Source organism: Heterodontus francisci, chromosome 5 (assembly GCF_036365525.1).
Source record: "Heterodontus francisci isolate sHetFra1 chromosome 5, sHetFra1.hap1, whole genome shotgun sequence".
NCBI lineage: Eukaryota > Metazoa > Chordata > Chondrichthyes > Heterodontiformes > Heterodontidae > Heterodontus > Heterodontus francisci.
In genome coordinates this window covers 143791255-143810337 of record NC_090375.1, presented here as the reverse complement: position 1 = coordinate 143810337, position 19083 = coordinate 143791255, and the positions used below count along the sequence as shown (strand labels likewise).

The 19083-nt window shown below is 40.3% G+C and overlaps 1 protein-coding gene across 3 annotated transcripts in view; it reads left to right on the top strand.

Moving 5' to 3' along the window:
• Nucleotides 1-19083, top strand: part of rad21b (RAD21 cohesin complex component b) — a 67587-nt gene that overhangs the window by 30755 nt on the left and 17749 nt on the right. For all 3 annotated transcript variants that reach the window (XM_068032175.1, XM_068032176.1, XM_068032177.1), the window contains exons 2-6: nucleotides 3203-3380; nucleotides 5449-5578; nucleotides 12000-12099; nucleotides 15181-15287; nucleotides 18080-18286. In XM_068032175.1, coding sequence (XP_067888276.1) covers nucleotides 3237-3380; nucleotides 5449-5578; nucleotides 12000-12099; nucleotides 15181-15287; nucleotides 18080-18286 — 688 coding nt within the window. In that variant the 5' untranslated portion in view covers nucleotides 3203-3236. The remainder of the gene's footprint in view (nucleotides 1-3202; nucleotides 3381-5448; nucleotides 5579-11999; nucleotides 12100-15180; nucleotides 15288-18079; nucleotides 18287-19083) is intronic.

The following is a 19083-nucleotide window of genomic DNA, read 5'->3' as shown; positions in this document are numbered from 1 at the left end:
GGTGAATCATATGTGTATATTTTTAGACATACTGTGCCGTTAACATGTTCCAGGTGCACAGTGCCATTGCAAAATTTATATAATTTTCTTTTCCCCTTCGCTATTTCTACTTTCTAGTCTTAGAATCTTACAGCACATAAGGAGGTCATTTGGCCTGTAGTGCCTTTGTCAGCTCTTTGAAAGAGCTTTCCAATTTAGTCCCACATCTCTGCTTTGAACCCAAAAATCTGCAAATTAGTCCTCTTCAAGCCAAATCTCTAATCACCGTTTGAAAGAGTCTGATTCCACCACACTTCCAGGAAGTATGTTCCAGATCTTAACAATCCTGTGTGTGAAAAAAGTCTTCTCATTTCCCCTTCAGTTCTTTTGCCAATTATTTTAAATCTATGTCCTCTGGTTACCAATCCACTTGCCAGAGGAAATAGTTTCTCAAAAAGTTCCCTTTCAAAACCCCTCAATTCTGATAACCAGGAGATTGGATATGCATTTAAATCAGGCGAGTAGGGGGCACATAAGTGAAGGTTGTCAGCTTCCACATGTATGATTTTGACACCTAGTTTTAACTCTCCACCTTCTCTTCACCCCTCCATTGCCTCGGTGTTGTCATGCTGTTTGCCAACTTCCAGTCTTGGACAAGTCTCAATTTTGTCCAGTTAAACGTTTGGAAGGCTGCAGCAGTCATCTTTGATCATGCTACAAACTCTGTACCATTGACATCAATTCTTTCCCCTTCTCTGGCCACTGTCTCCAGCTGAACCGGGCAGTTTACAATTTTGATGCAGTTTTTGACCCCGAGTTAAGCTCCTGACCCCATCTCATCAGAAAAACTGCCTACTTCATCTCTAACATGGTGTTCCTTAACCAGTCTACTGCTGAAACCTCCAGGCATGACTATTCCAATGCTCTCCCTGCTAGCCTACCATCATACACTCGCAGTAAACTTCAGCTTGTCCAAAACTATTATTTTTTTCTAATTCATTCTTGAAATATGAGTATCACTGACAAGGGTAGCATTTATTTCCCATTCCTAGTTGGCTTAAGAGGTGGGGGCGGGGTGCTGCTACCTTCAACAGCTATATTGTTTTTAGGTTGTAATACAACAGAGTAGCTTGTGAGGGACAGTAAATAGTGTGGATGGCACAGGAAGTTACAAAGGAACATAGACATCTTATGAGTGGGCAAAACTATGGCAGATAGAATTCATTGTTGGCAAGTGTGAGGTCATTCACTTTGGACCCAAGAAAGATAAATTTTCTAAATGGTGAAAAACCAGGAACTGTAGAGGATTTTGGAGTCCCAAGTGCACAAATCATTAAAAGCTCCAAACAGCAATTAAAGAGGCAAATGGAATGTTGACCTTTTATGTCCAGGGAGCTGGAATACAAGAGGGAGGAAAGTGTTGTGGGGAAAATATAACCACTCTTGAGTCCACGGGATTAACGCAAATAAGGACTTTATTTCAAGCATGTGCAAGGGAGAAGCCCTCAGGTCACCGTTAGAACTTCTCAGTGAAACAGAGTTTGCAGCACACATTTATAGAATACAATAACTATTACTCACTATACCCCGACACATTGTAGGTCTACAACTTGATCAATACATTGGATTGTATTGCCCTGCAAACTTCCTCCCTTTATCTCCTCCCTAACCCCTGGAGTTGCCAATTCCCATAGTTTATTGCTTACTGGATCTTGTCTCATCTCCAGCCTTTCCCCTTATCTCTTTGATTAGTGAAGTAAGGACAGCATGTTTACACAGACTCTGGAGGCAATTAAGTACAGAGTTGCACAATCTCAGCATCATGGCCAAGCATCTCATCATTCAGTGGGCCCCTCAACTACAGTGATTCTTCTAAACTTAATACTTTCGAATACTAATCTACTAATGTTACCCTTCTGGTCCCACTTCAAAGGTATGCTTCAGTTGTCCAGATCCTTGGTCAGAGTTCATTGGGAGTACTGCATTCAGTTTTGGGCACAACGCCCCAGGAAGGGGTGCAGCACAGATTCAACAGAAGTAATGTTAAATTATAAGGACAGGTTATTAAATCTGAATTGTATTCTTTTAAATTTAGATGGTTGAAGGGTGATCTCATTGAGTTGGTTGAAATGTTAAAAGGATTTGAAAGGGTAGAATCTTATACCACAGGAATTTCCTGTCATGCCTCTGCTGGTTCTTTGTAAGAGCTGTCCTATTTAATTTCAAAGTCCAACCTTTTCCCCCATGCTCCTCCAAATTAGTCCTCTTCAACTATAAGTCCAATTGCCTTTTAGAAATTCCTATGGAATCTGATACTATAACCCATTCAGATAGTGCATTCCAGATCTTAACAGTGCTCTGCGCAAAGAGATCTCCCCTCTAGTTTTTTTGCCAATGATTTTAAATCTATGTCCTCTGGTTACCAACTCACTTGCTAGAGGAAATTAGTTTTTCCATACTTGCTGTTATCAAAACATCTCATAATTTTGAATACCTTGATTCAATCTCCCCTTAACCACCTCTGCTGTAAGGAGAACAATCCCAGCTTTTCCTGTCTCTCCACATAACTGAATTCCCTTATTCCTGGTAAGCCTCCTTTGTACCACCTTCAACAACAATGACCAAGGCCTTGACATCCAAGTGTGATGCCCGGAATCATATAAAATGCTCTAGCTAAGGTCCAACCAAGACTTATAAAGGTTTTTGTGTTTTTGTTGTATTCAATTCCCCTATTTATGAAGCCAAGTATCCCCTACGCTTTCTTAATTGCCTATCAACTTGCCCTGCCACTTTCAAAGATTAATGAGGATGTACCCCAGGTACTTCCGTTCTTGCACCTTCCTTAAAATAGTACCATGTAGATTATACTGCTTCTCCATATTGGTCCTCCCAAGGTGCATGTCTCGACACTTAACTGCATTAAATTGAGTTGCCATGTGTCTTCCTATTTCACCAATCTGTGTCCTTCTCAAGGCTGGTACTATCCTGATCACTATTTCTACATTACCAAGATTTTTGTATTATCCACAAACTTTGAAATTGTACTCCCTATATCCAAGGCCAAGTCATTTATATGTAACAAGATCCCTGGGGGAACCCCACTGCATATTTCTTTCCAGTCAGAAAAGGGTCCGTTCACCAGGTTGAGGAATTGATAAAAGTATATTGTATTACATGTAATGTGTAGCTTTCAGTTTATTGATGGCAATTTTCTTTTGTCTAGGTTTATGATCTTGTGCTAAAAGGTACCGGGGAAGATGTTTTACGCTCACTTTGTGTTGAGCAAACGTGGACCGCTAGCCAAAATTTGGCTTGCGGCCCATTGGGACAAGAAGCTCACCAAAGCCCACGTGTTCGAATGTAATCTGGAGAGCAGCGTGGAAAGCATAATTTCTCCAAAGGTAAATATTCTAATTAGGCCCCTTCACCTGGATCAAATATTTGTAAATAAGGAGTTCTACAAAAATGTATTTAACTTTTTTTTTAAAAAGTCAAGTGTGTGTATTTCCTTAGTTACTTCCTGTTGCCAGAATTTTGTTATGTAAGTGTGATGCTTGGTAACACCTGTGCATACTATTAGGTAAATAGTTGCTCTCCTATGTTGCACATAAGTCAATGGTCACAGTTATGTCAGTTATACCTTTACATTGCTGTTTTTCTTTCTCTTTCTCCTCCAGCTTTTTCTTGCTTTCTTGGCTGCTTCTCACCCCCTAACTATTTTTCCTTTCGCTCTGTCTTTTTCTTTTCTGGGTGGTGCAGAGTGGCCCGGCAGGGAAAGAAGCTACCAATGGCTGCAGGCTGGAGTTGGAGTGAGATTTATTGTAAACATAGAGCCCTCAGCAGCTCCTTTCCCATCCTCGTCCCAATCCCTCATGCTTTCCCACACCCGCCAACTTGCATCACGTTCCCTACTCCTTCATCTTCCAATTCCCTTTCCTACTGTGTTCTCACTTCCATCGTTAACTGTGCCTGTCTAATTACCTACCTAAACCCTGTATCCTCCTCTGCTGTTTGCTGTGCTGTTAGTCACTTAATCCTCCATCCAAACTGCCCCACCCACTATTGCACTTGAGGTTGAACATAGTTCGTTCAAGCTCCATGTAATTTAGGCTGATACTGTCAGTGTAGTACTGAGAAAAGTTCTGTGTTGTATGATCTTTCAGATGATGGGTAAAATCAAGGTCTGTCTGTTCACTTGAATGTTATGAGACTTTCTCTGGCGCTTTGAAGAGCAGGGAATTCTGCTGGTATTCTGGCCAACATTTGTCCCTCAAACCAACACCAGGAAAACAGATAAACTGGTTGTGTTTGCTGTTTAAGGGACCATGGTGTGTACACATCAGCTACCAGTCTTGCTCACAACAGTGACTACATTTCATAAGTGACCCATTAGCTGTAAAACATTTTGGAATGTCGTGAAGATGCTGTTGAAACCATCGTCCATGCTTTTGTCACCTCCAGTCTCTGGCTTTTCCAATGCTGTCTTGGCCAGCCTCCCATCTTTCACCCATCATAACCTTCAGCTGATCCAAAGCTTGGCTAACTGTATCTTAATGTGCACCAACTCCTCCTAATCCATCACCCCTGTTCTCACTGACCTACTTTGGCTCCTGGTCCCTAAACGCTTCCAATTTAAAAATTTTCCTTGTGTTCAGATCCCTTCATTACTTCCCCCCCATCTTTGTTCATACATACCCTTCAGTGCATTTTCATTAAGTCAATACTCCTTTTCCTTGTTTTCTTTCCCCAGATGTATTATTTATCTACATTAAAATGCATTGCCAAGTAGCTGCCCATTCTGTTACCACCTTAAAATCTTCAGACCTTCTCACTTGTTCCCAAACTTCCCCCTTTTGTGTTGATATTTCTCATTTATTCCTTTCTCCCTTAACAGAGGTGCTGCACTGACTAGCCTACAGTCCTCTGAAGTGAGAGCCCTTGCAGATATTTCCCTTCCCCTTATCCTGGAGCATCAAGGGCAATTGTAACCTCTGCGGCTGCCCCATCTGATATTGGGGAATTGTTGGGGAATTACAGGCTAGGTATTAAATATGGGACCTTTCTTCTCTGTGATATTTAATCTTTTACTCAGAATTTATTCTAATACTTTCCCAGCAGCTGGTGTGCATTTACTAAAAGTTTCAACGCAGGCCTTCTGACATCTCTGCTAAACACTACTGGTTCTTTTCAGCATGATATCCATTTTTGTTGTCTTCAACGTAATGAAGGTTTGCACAGATCTTAGCAATGGTGATTGTTTTGGTCATCTCCTAAGGCTATCCTAATAATGTTGAAACTTGATTCATCTGAATGAAAGGAATCAAGTTCAGGTAAAGATTACTCAGGAACAATTTTAAAATGATGCACTAGATGAGATGTTTACCTCCTAGAAACAGTATTACAGTTGATGCTTGATAGAGGGTTTGGAAAAATTGTTCACTGTTAGTTTGTAACCACTGTCTTTTCCAGGTTAAGATGGCTTTGCGAACCTCTGGACACCTTTTGCTGGGTGTTGTGAGGATTTATCATAGAAAAGCCAAATATCTTCTGGCAGACTGTAATGAAGCCTTCATAAAGATTAAAATGGCTTTCCGTCCAGGTAGGATATTGATATTTTTGCTTGGAGATTATTCGTGTTTATAGTAATTTTAAAAATTTGAGGAGGAAAGTTATGGTAGAAATATTTAGTCTTTTTCTTTGTGGGCTGCTTCAGAGTGGAACCTCGGGGAGACTGCTTGGAAAATTTGTCAGTGTTCTCGTTAATTTGCGTATGTCTTGGTGCATATACCAACAGATCTTGATTTTTATTGCAGAGAACTGCCCTTTCCAGACCTCCAGACCAACAAAATTGAAATAAGACAAAGAAAAATTATAAGTAGAAGTGCAAAATTGACTGAGTTGCCTGGACTTCGTAGGTTGCCTGCTAAGACTCGGCTGTAGTTTTGACTCTCTTGTTGCAGTTTGTTGATATTGAATCACTTGTTCTATTGGTTACTGGTCTCAACAGAGCTAGTTGCTAGTTATTTTTCCATTATTTATAGTGTATGTGTGTAAATGTATGACGCATTAGTAAATGAAGATGGTGAGCTGCAGGCAGAAGTAGACACATGGGAATATTATGTTGTGGCGATAACAGAGATCTAGCTCAAAAAAGGACAAAAGTAGGTACTAAATATTCCTAGATACAAAAAATTCCTGCATACAAAATATTCCTGCATACAAGGTGTTCAGGAAAGATGAGGAAAGGAGGAGAGGTGGCAGTATTGATTTAAGGAAAATATTACAGTGCTGGGGAGAGAGGATGTCTTGGAAGGGTCAAGGACAGAGTCTGTTTGGTTTGAGTTTCGTGGCTGGAAAGACGGCGCAGGAGTGAGGGCTTTAGATTCCTGGGACAATTTCTGGAGGAGATGGGACCTGTACAGGCCAGATGGGTTGCACCTGACTAGAGCTGGGACAAATTTCCTTGCAAGGCAATTTGCTGGTGCTATTGGGGAGGTGTTAAACTAACTTGGCAGAGGCATGGGAACCAGAGATAATATCAAAGTGGTTGACTGAGAACTGGGAGAGATCAATTGCGCTAGAGTAGGAAATAGTAAAGTATTAGGTGGGTCAGAGTAAGAGGGGAAGTAATAAAGTCTAAATTAAGGTTGCTATACATGTACGTGAATGCACGAAGTGTAGCAAATAAAGTTGGTGAGCTGCAGGCACAGATAGCCATGTGGAAGTATGATGATGTAGTGATGACGGAGACCTGTCTCAAAGAATGGCAGGTCTGGGTGCTAAATATTCCTGGATACAAGCTGTTCAGGAAGGGTGGAGTATGGCGGTTTTGATCAAGGTGAACATTGCAGTGCTGGAGAGAGAGGATGTCCCAGAAGAGACCAGGACAGAATCTATTTGGCTAGAGCTGAGGAACAAAGCAATTACATTGCTTGGAGTACTCCATAGGTCACCAACTAGTGGGAAAGATGTAGAGGATCAAATTTGCAAGGCAATTACAGACAGATGCAGGAATTATAGAGGGTTATAATGGGGCATTTTAATTATCCGAATAAAGACTGGGATGGTAGTAGTGTAAAGGGCATTCAGGGGCAAGAGTTCCTAGAGTGTTCAGGAAAATTTTCTACAGTTTGTTTCCAGTCCAACGAGAAAGGAGGCACTGCTAGACCTGGTTCTTGGGAATGAGATGGGTCAAGTGGATTAAGTGTCAGCAGGAGAACTTTGAGGGGACAGCGATCATTGTATCATAAGGTTTAGGTTAGCTATGGAAAAGGACAAGGAATAATCCAGAGTAAGAATAATTAACTGGGAGAAAACCAACTTCAATGGATCTGGCCCAGATAAATTGGAATCAAAGGTTGGCAGGCAAAATGGTAACTGAACAATGGGCTTCCTTTAAAGAAGAGATAGTTCAGGTACAGGCAAGGTATATTCCCACGAAGGGGAAAGATAGGGCAAACAAATCCAGAGCTCCAGAAAGTGTGAGGTAACCACTTTGGTAGGAAGAATAAAAAGGCAGATTATTATTTAGATGGAGAAAAACTACAGAATACTGCAGTACAGAGGGATCTGGGTGTTCTTGTGCATGAAACACAAAAGCTTAGCATGCAGGTGCAGCAAGTAATTAGGAAGGCAGATGGAATTTTGGCCTTTATTGCTAGGGGATTAGAGTTTAAAAATAGGGAAGTCCTGTTGCAACTGTACAGGGTGTTGGTGAGGCCACACCTGGAGTACTGTGTACAGTTTTGGTCCCTGTATTTAAAGAAGGATATGCTAGCATTGTAGGCAGTTCAGAAAAGGTTTACTAGGCTGATCCCTGGGATGAAGGGGCTGTCTCATCAAGAGCGGCTAAACAGGTTAGGCCTTTATTCATTGGAGTTTAGAAGAATGAGAGGTGATCTTATAGAAACATATAAGATTTTAAGGGGGCTTGACATGGTAGATGTTGAGAAAATGTTTCCATTAGTGGGGGAATCCCGAACTAGGGGACATAATTACAGAATAAGGGACACACATTTAAAACTGAGATGCAAAGGAATTTCTTCTCTGAGGGTAGTGAATGTCTGGAATTCTCTGCCTCAGAGTTGTGGAGGCCAGGTCAGTAAATGTATTTAAGAAGGAGGTAGATAGATTTTTGAAATCTCGGGGAGTCGAGGGTTAAGCAGAGCAGGCCCGAAAGAGAAGTTGCGGACTGGGACAGGTCAGCCATGATATTATTGAATGGCGGGGCAGGCTTGAGGGGCTGAATGGCCTGCTCCTATTTTTTATGTTCCCTGGATGGCGAAAGAAAGAGAGACGAAGATGAAGAGGAGAAAGTGTGCTTATGACAGATGTCAGGTGAATAATACAACCAAGAACCATGCTGAATATAGGTTCAGAGGGGAAGTGAAAAAGCAAGTAAGAGAAGCAAAGAGAGAGCATGAAAAGAGACTGGCAGCTAATATAAAAGGTTGATTACACAAGTGAGAGCCAGGTTGAATATAGGTTCAGAGGGCAAGTGAAAAAGAAAATAAGAGGCGCAAAGAGAGAGATGAAAAGAGACTGGCAGCTAATATAAAAATGAATCCAAAAGTCATCTACAGGCATATAAATAGTAAAAGGAAGGCTGGGTCCAATTAGGGCCCAAAAAGGGGACCTTTACATGGAGGCAGAGGGCATGTCTGAGGTATTAAGTACTTTGCATCTGTCATTGCCAAGGAAGAAGATGCTGCCAAAGTCATAGTGAAAAAGGAGCTGGTTGAGACATTGGATGGGTTAAAAATTGAAAAAGGAGGTATTAGAAAGGTTGGCTGTACTTAAAGACAAGTCACCAGAACCGTATGGGATGCACCAAAGGTGCTAAATCAAGTAAGGATGGAAATTGCAGGAGGTGTTGGCCATGATCTTCCAAACCTCCGTAGAGATAGGGCTGGTGTCAGAGGACTCGAGAATTGCAAATATTATACTCTTGTTCAGAAAAGGGTGTAAGGATAAACCCAGCAACTACAGGCCAATCAGTTTACCTTTTGTGGTGGGAGAGATTTTAGAACGCATCTGGTGCAAAATTAACAGTCACTTGGACAAGTGGGGATTAATTAAGGAAAGCCAACACCAATTTGTGAAAGGCATTTCATGTTTAACTAACTTGATCTGAGTTTTTTTAATGAGGCACTGGAGGGTTGATGATGGTAACGTGTTTGATCTGTATATGGAGTTCCGAAAGGTGTTTGACAAAGTGCCAAGTAATAGGTTTGCCAGCAAAATTGAAGCCCATGGAATAAAAGGGACAGTGGCAACGTGGATACGAAGTTGGCTGAATGACAGGGGAAAGGTATACGTTGGGGTTTCCTGGGCGTCCGTATTAGGACCGCTGCTTTTCTTGATATATATCAATGATTTTTACTTAGTTGTACAGGGCACAATTTCAAGATTGGCAGATAGTACAGAAATGTTAGTATGCAAGTACAGTAAATGATTAGGAAGGCAAATGGAATGTTGCCGTTTATTGCAAGGGGATTTGAGTACAGGAGTAAAGATGTCTTGCTGCAGTTGTGTAGAGTCTTGGAGAGACTGCACCTGGGATATTGTGTACAGTTTTGGTCTCCTTACCCAAGGAAGGATATGCTTGCCATAGAGGGAGTGCAAGTGAGGTTCACCAGACTAATCCCTGGGATGGTGGGATTGTCTTAGGTGAGGTTGCAGAAGCTGGGCCTGTATTCTCTAGAGTTTCAAAGAATGAGAGGTCATCTCATTGAAACTTTAAAAATTCTTACAGGGCGTGATCGGGTAGATGTGGATAGGTTTTCTCTGGCTGGTGAGTCTAGAACTGGGGACACGGTCTCAGAATAAGGGGCAAGCCATTTAAGATTGAGTTGAAGAGGAATTTCTTTACTCAAAGGGAGGTGAATCTTTGGAATTCTCTACCCCAGAGGGCTGTGGAAGCTCCATCAGTGAGTATGTTGAAGTCAGAAATTGATAGTCAATAGATTTCTGGATACTAATGACATCAAGGGATATGGGAATAGTGGGGGGAAATGGCTTAGAGGTAGATGATCAGCCATGATCTGTTTGAATGGCGGGGCAGGCTCAACGGGCTATTTTCTATGTTCCTATAAAAGTAGGGAAGTCTTGCTACAGCTATAGATGGCATTGGTGAGACTATATCTGGAGTATTGTGTACAGTTTTGGTCTCCTTACTTATGGAAGGATATAATTGCATTAGAAGCATTTCAGAGAAGGTTCACTCGACTGATTTCAGGTTTGAAGGGGTTATCTTATGAGGAAAGGTTGAACAGGTTGGGCCTGTATCCATTGCAGTTTAGAAGAATGGGAGGTGATCTTATTGAATCATACAAGATCCTGAGGGGACTTGACAGGGTGGATGCTGAGAGGATTTTTTCCCTTATGGGAGAGACTAGAACTAGGGGACACAGTTTAAAAATAAGGGGTCTCCCATTTAAGATCGAGATGAGAAATTTTCTCTCTGAGCATTGTTAGTATTTCTCTTCCCCAGAGAACAGTGGAGGCAAGGTCATTGAATACTTCTAAGACTGAGTTGGATAGATTCTTGATTGACAAGGAAATCAAAGCGTATGGGGATAGACAGGAAAGTAGAATTGAGGCCACATTCAGATCAGCCATGATCTTACCAAATGGCACAGAAGGTTCAAGGGGTGGAATGGCCTACTCCTGCTCCTCGTTCATAAGTATTTAACTTGAACTATTGTGAATGGTGAGGAGGATAGTGTAGAACTTCAAAAGGACATAGGTTGGTGGAATGGGCAGACAAGTGGCAGATGAAATTTAACACAGAAGTGTGAAGTGATTCATTTGGTAGGAAGAATGCAGAGAAACACTAAGATAAAGGGTGCAATTTTAAAGGGGATGCAGAAGCAGAGGGACCTGGGTGTGTGTGTGTATAAATCATTGCAGGTGACAGGACAGGTTGAGAGAGCAGTTAATAGAGCATACATCATCTTAGGCTTCATTAATAGGGCATAGATCGCAAAATCAAGGAAGTTATGTTAAACTTGTATGGAAGACTAGTTTGACTTCAATTGGAGTATTGTGTCCAGTGATGGACTTCAAGAGGACATAGACAGGCTGGTGGAATGGGCCGACACGGCAGATGAAACTTTACGCAGAGCAGCACGAAGGGATATGTTTTGGTAAGAAAAATGAGGAGAGGCAATGTAAACAAAAGCGTACAATTCTAAAGTGGGTACTGGAACAGAGAAACCTCGGGGTATGTGTGCATAAGTCATTGAAGGGGCAGGGCAAGTTGAAAAAGTGATTAGGAAGGCAAATGGGACCCTGAGTTTTATAAATAGCGGCATAGAGTACAAAAGCAAGGAAGTTGTGAAACGTTACAGGTCAGTGACCCTTCATTAGTTCTGATGAAGGGTCACTGACCTGAACCATTGACTCTGCTTCTCTCTCCACAGATGCTGCCAAACCTGTTGAGTATTTCCAGTATTTCTTGTTTTTATTTCAGATTTCCAGCATCTGCAGTATTTTGCTTTTATTTTAGAGAGGCTGATGGTGTTCTCCTTGGAAAAGAGAAGATTGAGGAGAGATTTGTTAAAGGTGTTCAAAATCACAACCTTTGCTACCATGGATTCCATCACATATAGACTGATGACTGAATCAGGCTTAGTTGTGATACCCTTCATGAATAACCTGCTGAAACCTAGTACCTTGGCTGAGAGTGATCCCAGAAAACTTGCAATCTCTGGACCAAATTTGCATTCATGAGTCTCATTGTGCTGCTTCAACATCAGTACTGAGAGTTCATTTTGGTGTAGAATTTTGAAAGTATATATACAGTGTCTCAGCACAGCTGCACCAAGCAATGTGTTCACACATTGGGATCAGAGTGGAGCTCAGCTCCCACACTTCAGTCGGAAACTGGTAATAAACAGTGGCCATGTGACACCTTGACAATCCTATCCTAAGTTGACTTTATAATTTCTGGATGAGTAACGGTGGTTAACAGAATATTGGGTATTATTAAATTAACAAATTTGATATCTTCGTTATAGGTGTTGTGGATCTTCCAGAGGAGAACCGGGAAGCTGCATACAATGCTATCACTTTGCCTGAGGAATTTCATGATTTTGACCAGCCATTACCAGACTTAGAGTAAGTGTTTTTAAATCATGTTTAAAGAAGTGAATATTCTTGCACACCATAAAATCATTTCAAAATTGATTTGAAAGTGAGCATAATTCAAAATGGAACTCATGAATGGCTCATAATGTTTAAAGTGTGGTAGTTTGGGTACATGTACTGAATGATGTAGGATTGAACAACACAGACAAGGAAGAACTCACATCTGCACTGATTTATTTTAGCCAGAACAGAACAATTGACCTTGGTGGCACTGTGCTAGAGTGGAAATTCAGCCAGGATTCCCAATCTTGATTATTAGTGAGTGCTCCTACAATGTGTGTGCGTGCGTGTGTGGATATTTTGTTATGATCCCTGTGAAGACCAACAACAAACAAAGAAATTGAATCCACAAATTGACCCCAATTTAGGAAACTAAACCGACAGAATTTCACTTTTAAAAATTTTACTTAAACACTCGAACCAAAACCAACACAAATTAAACATGAAGCAACAGACAGGTCACATTTATATATTACAAATTACACCTTAACTATCCGATACAACAGAAATGGGGGTCTCAGTTTCAGTGGGCAGTTCACGCAGCATATATGGTAACAACTGCAGCCACATGGTTCTTCACAACTCTGAAGTTCCTCGGGCAGATTTTCGGTTTCTTTCTTCAAGAATGTAACTGCTTTTTTTTTTTCCCCGAGAGCAGTTCCCACTCAATCCAAACTCCACTCCATAGGTACAGTGTTCACCACAAGGTGCACTTCTCCAAAACCACCTCCTCTCTGCTCAAGACAGTCTTAGTGGTGAGGATTTACCAGTCTCCCCTTTATCCAAGTCCTTCAATGGCAAACTGTGCACTGTATGGCCGGGTGTGGTTTGTCGGCTACTTTAATTAATAGAAAGGGCTCCTGGATTCAGTCTTCACTTTCTTCTGCTTGTCGGTGCCCCACTCCTGCCTGATTTGTGAAGGACTCTATCTCCTTTTATCTGATTCTAACCAGTGTCAGTTTCTCCAGAAATCTGAATTTTTTTTTAAGTTTGGTTTCCTGGTTCTGTTTCAATTCTAGTTTTCCTTTCGGTTAGGGTCTGTCTCAACAAAACAACCTTTGCAACCATGGATTCCATCACATATGGACTGATGACTGAATCAGGCTTAGTTGTGATACCCTTCATGAATAACCTGCTGAAACCTAGTACCTTGAATTCATTTAAAGGAAAGCCATCTGGGCAAAGTGTCATTACTGCCACTGGTTGTAGAACTGTACTTTAGCAGTTGTCACTACATTAAGGAGAGGAGAGATAGATTGGGGGAAATTCAATAATTGCCAAACATGATCTAACTGAAATTTTTTCTTGAGAGAGGAGATGGAGGCATGAAATTAGCCGAGCTATACCCAGAAGCAACATGCAATTGGAACACAGGGTTCACTGATCACTTTGCGGTCCTAGCAAAACATGTAAATTTTCAAAAGCCCATAAAATCAAATATTTAAGAAATCATTTCAAAAGTGTTTTTTTCTTAGACTTACAGCTCCAAAAAATTAACATTTTCCACCAATATTTTTTGCCTTGCCTCTACTAATGGCATTGATTCTGTTCTTGGGTAGGGTTCCTTGGGTGTTAATGGTCCTCCAGTATCTTGCCAAATTGGCCATTATCCATGTGGGAAATTTGATGAAGAGCATCACAGCTGACTATTGGAGTATAGAGACATTACATATGAATCTGACCATTTAATGCAGACACGCAGGGCTGCTTGATGGTGATCAGGAGTGAAAACCCTAGGCAATTTTTTTCCTCTTCCGTACTTAATCCTGGGCCACCAAAGCCTGAGCACACCTGAGTTCAGCCAATGCAGTTGGGACTGAGCTTTGAACAAGATCAATACTTGGTTTATTATGGCTCAGTTATCAACTGTGTAAATTTGCTAAGCCACTGTGGGTGTTCTTGTTTGCTTCTAATGCTGGACTGCCTCAGGGATGTGCTTGATTGCGAGAAGCCATGGTTCTGAAAGATGATCTCTGTCAATGGTATGCAGTGCATCTTTAAATAATTACTTGCCTGTAGAGAATATATGCAAGGTCATGCCCAAACAGGGGTGCAGTGCAAAGTTAGCAGTCTATGGAAATTAGTCTTTTCCCTCTTGCTTGAATGGAGTTGCACATTTTAGTAAATGAATTTCATCATCAACAAAGCAGTACTGCTTCAGTTTCACGCAGCAGACAAAATGTATGTTACTATGACAAACAACACGAATCCAGCTGACCTTTGCATCTTTATTGAGGGAGCGCATAATAGTTCTGTTTATGTGGCAAATCTAAACTGGACTGTGATGACATTTTGATTAACGAAACTCAAATATCTATATGGAAATAGACAATGTAGGAAATCCCAAATTGGAGTATCCAGATACATAAATTGTACTTTTTAAAAATACATGAAGAGTAAAGATGAGCAGCATGCGTTTGGCATTATTGCAAAAATGTATAATTGCTGACTCAAAATATGCAATACTGGAACTTCATCCAAATAGAGTAATGATCAGCTACAGCATTCTCTATATGACATTATTAGCAGAAAGCTGAGCCTCTGGGAAAAGTTCTTAATCAGTATTTACCGCAAACATAATTGTAGTACCTGTTGGCCTCACTGCAACTTGGCCATGTGAAATGAACTTTGCCAGCATCGAATGTTTTGTGAGACGTTTCAATTTTTAGTATCTGAGAGAACATGCATGTGAATACTACTTGTGAGCGGCAGGATTTAATTTCCTGAACAGTTCAACTATGATAGAGCAATTTGATATTTTATTGGGATTATTCTTATTTCACTGCTTACTGTTCTGGGATAGCTGCAATACCTGAATCTATTGGATGTTAACCTTTTTGGAGTAAAGGGAGGTTATCATGTGTAAACTCTGCAATTAATATTTGTAGAATTATAATTATGAAGGAAAGTATGTGCTTCTACTGATCACATTTGACATGGGATTTTTTTTTTAAGTTGTACAGTTGAGTCTCTTCTAGTGTGCACCAATCAGCTTGATGTATATAATTCAAAATCTTAGCTTAACCAAATCAATTATGGTCTATTTTCTAGTGATATTGATGTGGCTCAACAGTTTACCTTGAACCAGAGTAGAGTGGAAGAGATCACTATGAGAGAGGAAGTGGGCAACATCACTTTACTTCAAGACAATGACTTTGGTGAGAATTGAGATTTAGTTTTAACAAACTTGTCATTTTTTCTGAACATTGACACAAATCATCTGAAATTTTTCTCCCCATAGTTTCATTTCTCTAATTTAAGAATGTATTCCTCAGAATTGCTTTTAAGGAGTAGAAGTTAGTTATTTTAACTGCTTGTGTAAAGCTTTTGTGTGCGCTGTTTAAACAAAGCTGTTAACCCATTTATTTCATATCCATGAATTGCTTCATTAAATTGCCACGAATAGAAATTAAGTCATTAAAATGAGCACAAAGTAACTTTCCCCGCAGCATTTAAAAATTTGAATCTGTATCCCACTCTTAAAAATAAATGCCATTTTAGATAGAATTCTAACTGTGGTACCAGTACTGTAGCAACCCAAGGGGTTGGTCCCATGTTTGCCTCTTTCAGGGATTGTATAGCTAAAGAGTTGGTGGGTGTGAGTGTGTAGAAGTCACTACATAACCGTATGCCATGGGCTTAATTGACTAGCTGGTCTCTTTCATTTCCTTCATGTTGGTATATTTGTAGCTAGTATATTCAGCTACCCAATAACAACGATGCTAAGGACGTGCATTTGTGTTATTGAAACAGGATAGACTGGGAAGGGTTGATATTTTGTCTATGATTTTACCACCCCTCACCCAGCAATAAGTGTGTGGGGGAGGGATTAAAATTTGAACATTTTAATTGCATGCTCACCATATTCCCAGATATAGCAATTTATGACGGAATCATGCCAACAGCAAAGCTTCTGCTAAAGGCAGGCCAGCTCTACTTAATTTGCAAACGTCGTGGCCTGATGTCATTGGTGCTGCAACTTTGTATTGACTTGAAGTCAGGAAGTCCTGCGCTTTCTGCATCTCTGCTTCAGAACCACGGCAGAAGGCAACAACTGATTAGATAAAGCTAAAATAAGTTTTAAAAAAATTAGTTCTGTTAGAACTCCATGTGGACCATGAGGAGCAGGAATGCCCCACACGTGCCTCTTAAGGAGTACTTGGGCCAACCCAGCCCTGGTCTACCCCCAGTCATGCTGAAACCCCTCCTGACTGCTGTGGGTTCACGACTGCAAACTTCTGCTGCCGAATTTCCACTGCATCCCTCCAGCCAGATAGTGAATCTGACTGAATGTCAGTTGGGAACTTGACTTCAATGAGGCCCCGTTAGGATCGTCAGGGTATCCATGGCCCTGGACTCATGCGCATCATTCTACCCCCACTGCCGTTTTTCAAATCTGAGCCTTTAAGTTAGGGTTCAGCTGGTACATTCGGGGCCTGATGCCTTGCATTAAATGATCAACTGCAGAAGTTAAATCGTGTCTTTTGCTGTGTACCAGATGTCATTTAACTGACTACAGCTTGATGCTAGAGTACAAGTTCTGATTTTGCATACTATTGCAATATTGGAAAGATCTGTACTATGTTGAAAATTAGCACTGTCGCTAAGGTAATTGAAAACCTGTTGGTCAATTACATGGAGATTTTAAAAATAATTTATAAAGGTCTAAAATGAGGTCAGATTCATTCACTTTTGGATTTTGGAAAGCACAAGTGTTTGTAGGCACCTTGACTTGTGGAATGCTTACAAAAATGAAGGATACTAACGGGACATCTCTGCCCATGGATAAACTTTGGTTCACGTATAAAACCATTCTGGGTTATTCTGTTTTTGGTTTGGTCACTCACCTTGCTGAAAGTAGTATAAGGATTTTTTCAGCAAAATTTTGCCTTGATGAAAGGCTTTGTATATGAATTGAACTGAAAATGTCAAGCTGCATAGTTAAAATTGTGTATTTTTGATTGACTGGAGGTTCAACTATAGAATAAATTGTGTGAATTTGAGCTGATTCAATCATTCATTTGTACCTGGAATGTTCTAAATTGAGAGTCTTTGACCTTTGGGAAAGAAGTGATAAATCAGCATAAATGATTTCAAGTCCTGCCCTATGGCCTTGTGATTTTTTTTTTTTACTGTAGTGAAAGAGAAATATACCTGTTGTGCTTCAGGCAACCAGCTGAGAGAGATTGTGGTGCAACAATTTCATTTGCATTTTTTTCCGGTCAGTGAGTTATTTTATTTTCCCCTGACTAAAATATAAGCTGTGAAGGTGTCTGGCAGTGATCCAGTTGCAGGGAGCTTAAAAACAAGTATAACTCTGTACAAAATAATCAGCCACAAAGTGCAATTGATTATCTTAGTTTTGGAAATACTTTGATGGACAAGTTTGTCTAAAAACTGTTCTTTTGACACGAAGTAGTTGCTAATTACTACTCATCATAAAAATGTCCTTTTGATCCCTATTAAAAACTTCAATCTGTGTATGGGAATCTTTGCTCTTTACATCGTTCTAGGAAGATTATTGGTCATAGCAAAAGAGAGGTTTTTTATAGGCTGGCTTAAAAAAAAATCTTGGTCTCTATTCACTTTCAAGTGTATAGCAAAGTTAGAAGAAATCTATATACATGTCAATCATAGATGGTTTGATTTTGTAATTACACCTCATAGCATCAATAGTGCCAATATTGGATAACCTGTTAATGAAAATAATGGTCAGTATCTGTAACTAACACATGTAAGTACTATCTAAGAAGTATCTTGGCTGCACATGGCACTGAACTTTATTGATCAATTTGCTCCAGTATTAGACCATTTAAAAATTTAACTTGGTAGTCTGAATGATTGCTTTAGCACTTTTTCATTGGCTTTAACAATTGAGATAATTTTCTAATTTGTTTGGCATCTGCAAGATATTAAAATTTGACTTGTGGACTTTTCACCTTACATAAAGGTGATTTTGGTGTTGATGATCGTGAGATTATGCGAGAAGGCAGCACGTTTGAAGAAGACATAATGGGAAGCACCAGTGACTCCAATCTGTTGTTGGAGCCAGTACAGAACACCACAGCTCAACTGGCTGAGAAAAGTAACCATCTGGCATATGATGACCCCCTCAAAAATGATGGATTTGGAGATGGAATTGATGGTGGAATTCTTGGTAAGTCTTTACTCCCCTTCTTGATGTAGGATTTAGACAGAATACGTTTAAAAGTTAAACAATTGCTGTGGAAGCATTAATTAAAACGGAGAGTGCTGCCCAGAGCATCTTAGTTTTAACTTTAGTTTGAAAGATAATTCAACTAGAGATAACTTGCGCTTATATGTAATTGGACCACATTAGATCTTCTGAATAACTGTAGCTGCAGAGTGCCTAAGTCCAGTTAAGCTGCCCTGTTTTTTGTCTAGAGCATAATGCCAATGTGTTGCTTAATATGGAAGCTTTCATGTATAATTTTGCATTTTCACTCCATTCATTATAGAATCATGCAGCACAGAAGAATGCCATTCAACCCTTGGGTCGGTTCTTTGAAAGAGCTGTCTAGTTAATACCGCTCCCTTACCATCATAATTGGCCTGCAAATTATTATTTTTCAAGTATATATCTAACTCCCTTTTGAAAGCTAGCATTGAATCTGCTTCTCCCATACTTTCAGGTAGTGCATGTCAAATTGTAAGAACTCGCTGCATTTAAAAAAAAAAGTCATGCCCCCTCTGGTTCTTTTGCCAGTCATCTTAAATCTGTGTCCTTTGGTAACCGACCCACCTGCCAATGGAAACTGTTTCTCCTTATTTACTCAAGCCCCTTCATAATTTTGAATATGTCCAGTCAATCGGCCCTTTAGCTGCTCTCACTCTAAGGAGAGCGATCCCAGCTTCTGTAGTCTCTCCACATGACTCAAGTCCCTCATCCCTGGTATTATTCAGGTACATTTCCTCTGCAAGGCCTTGACATTC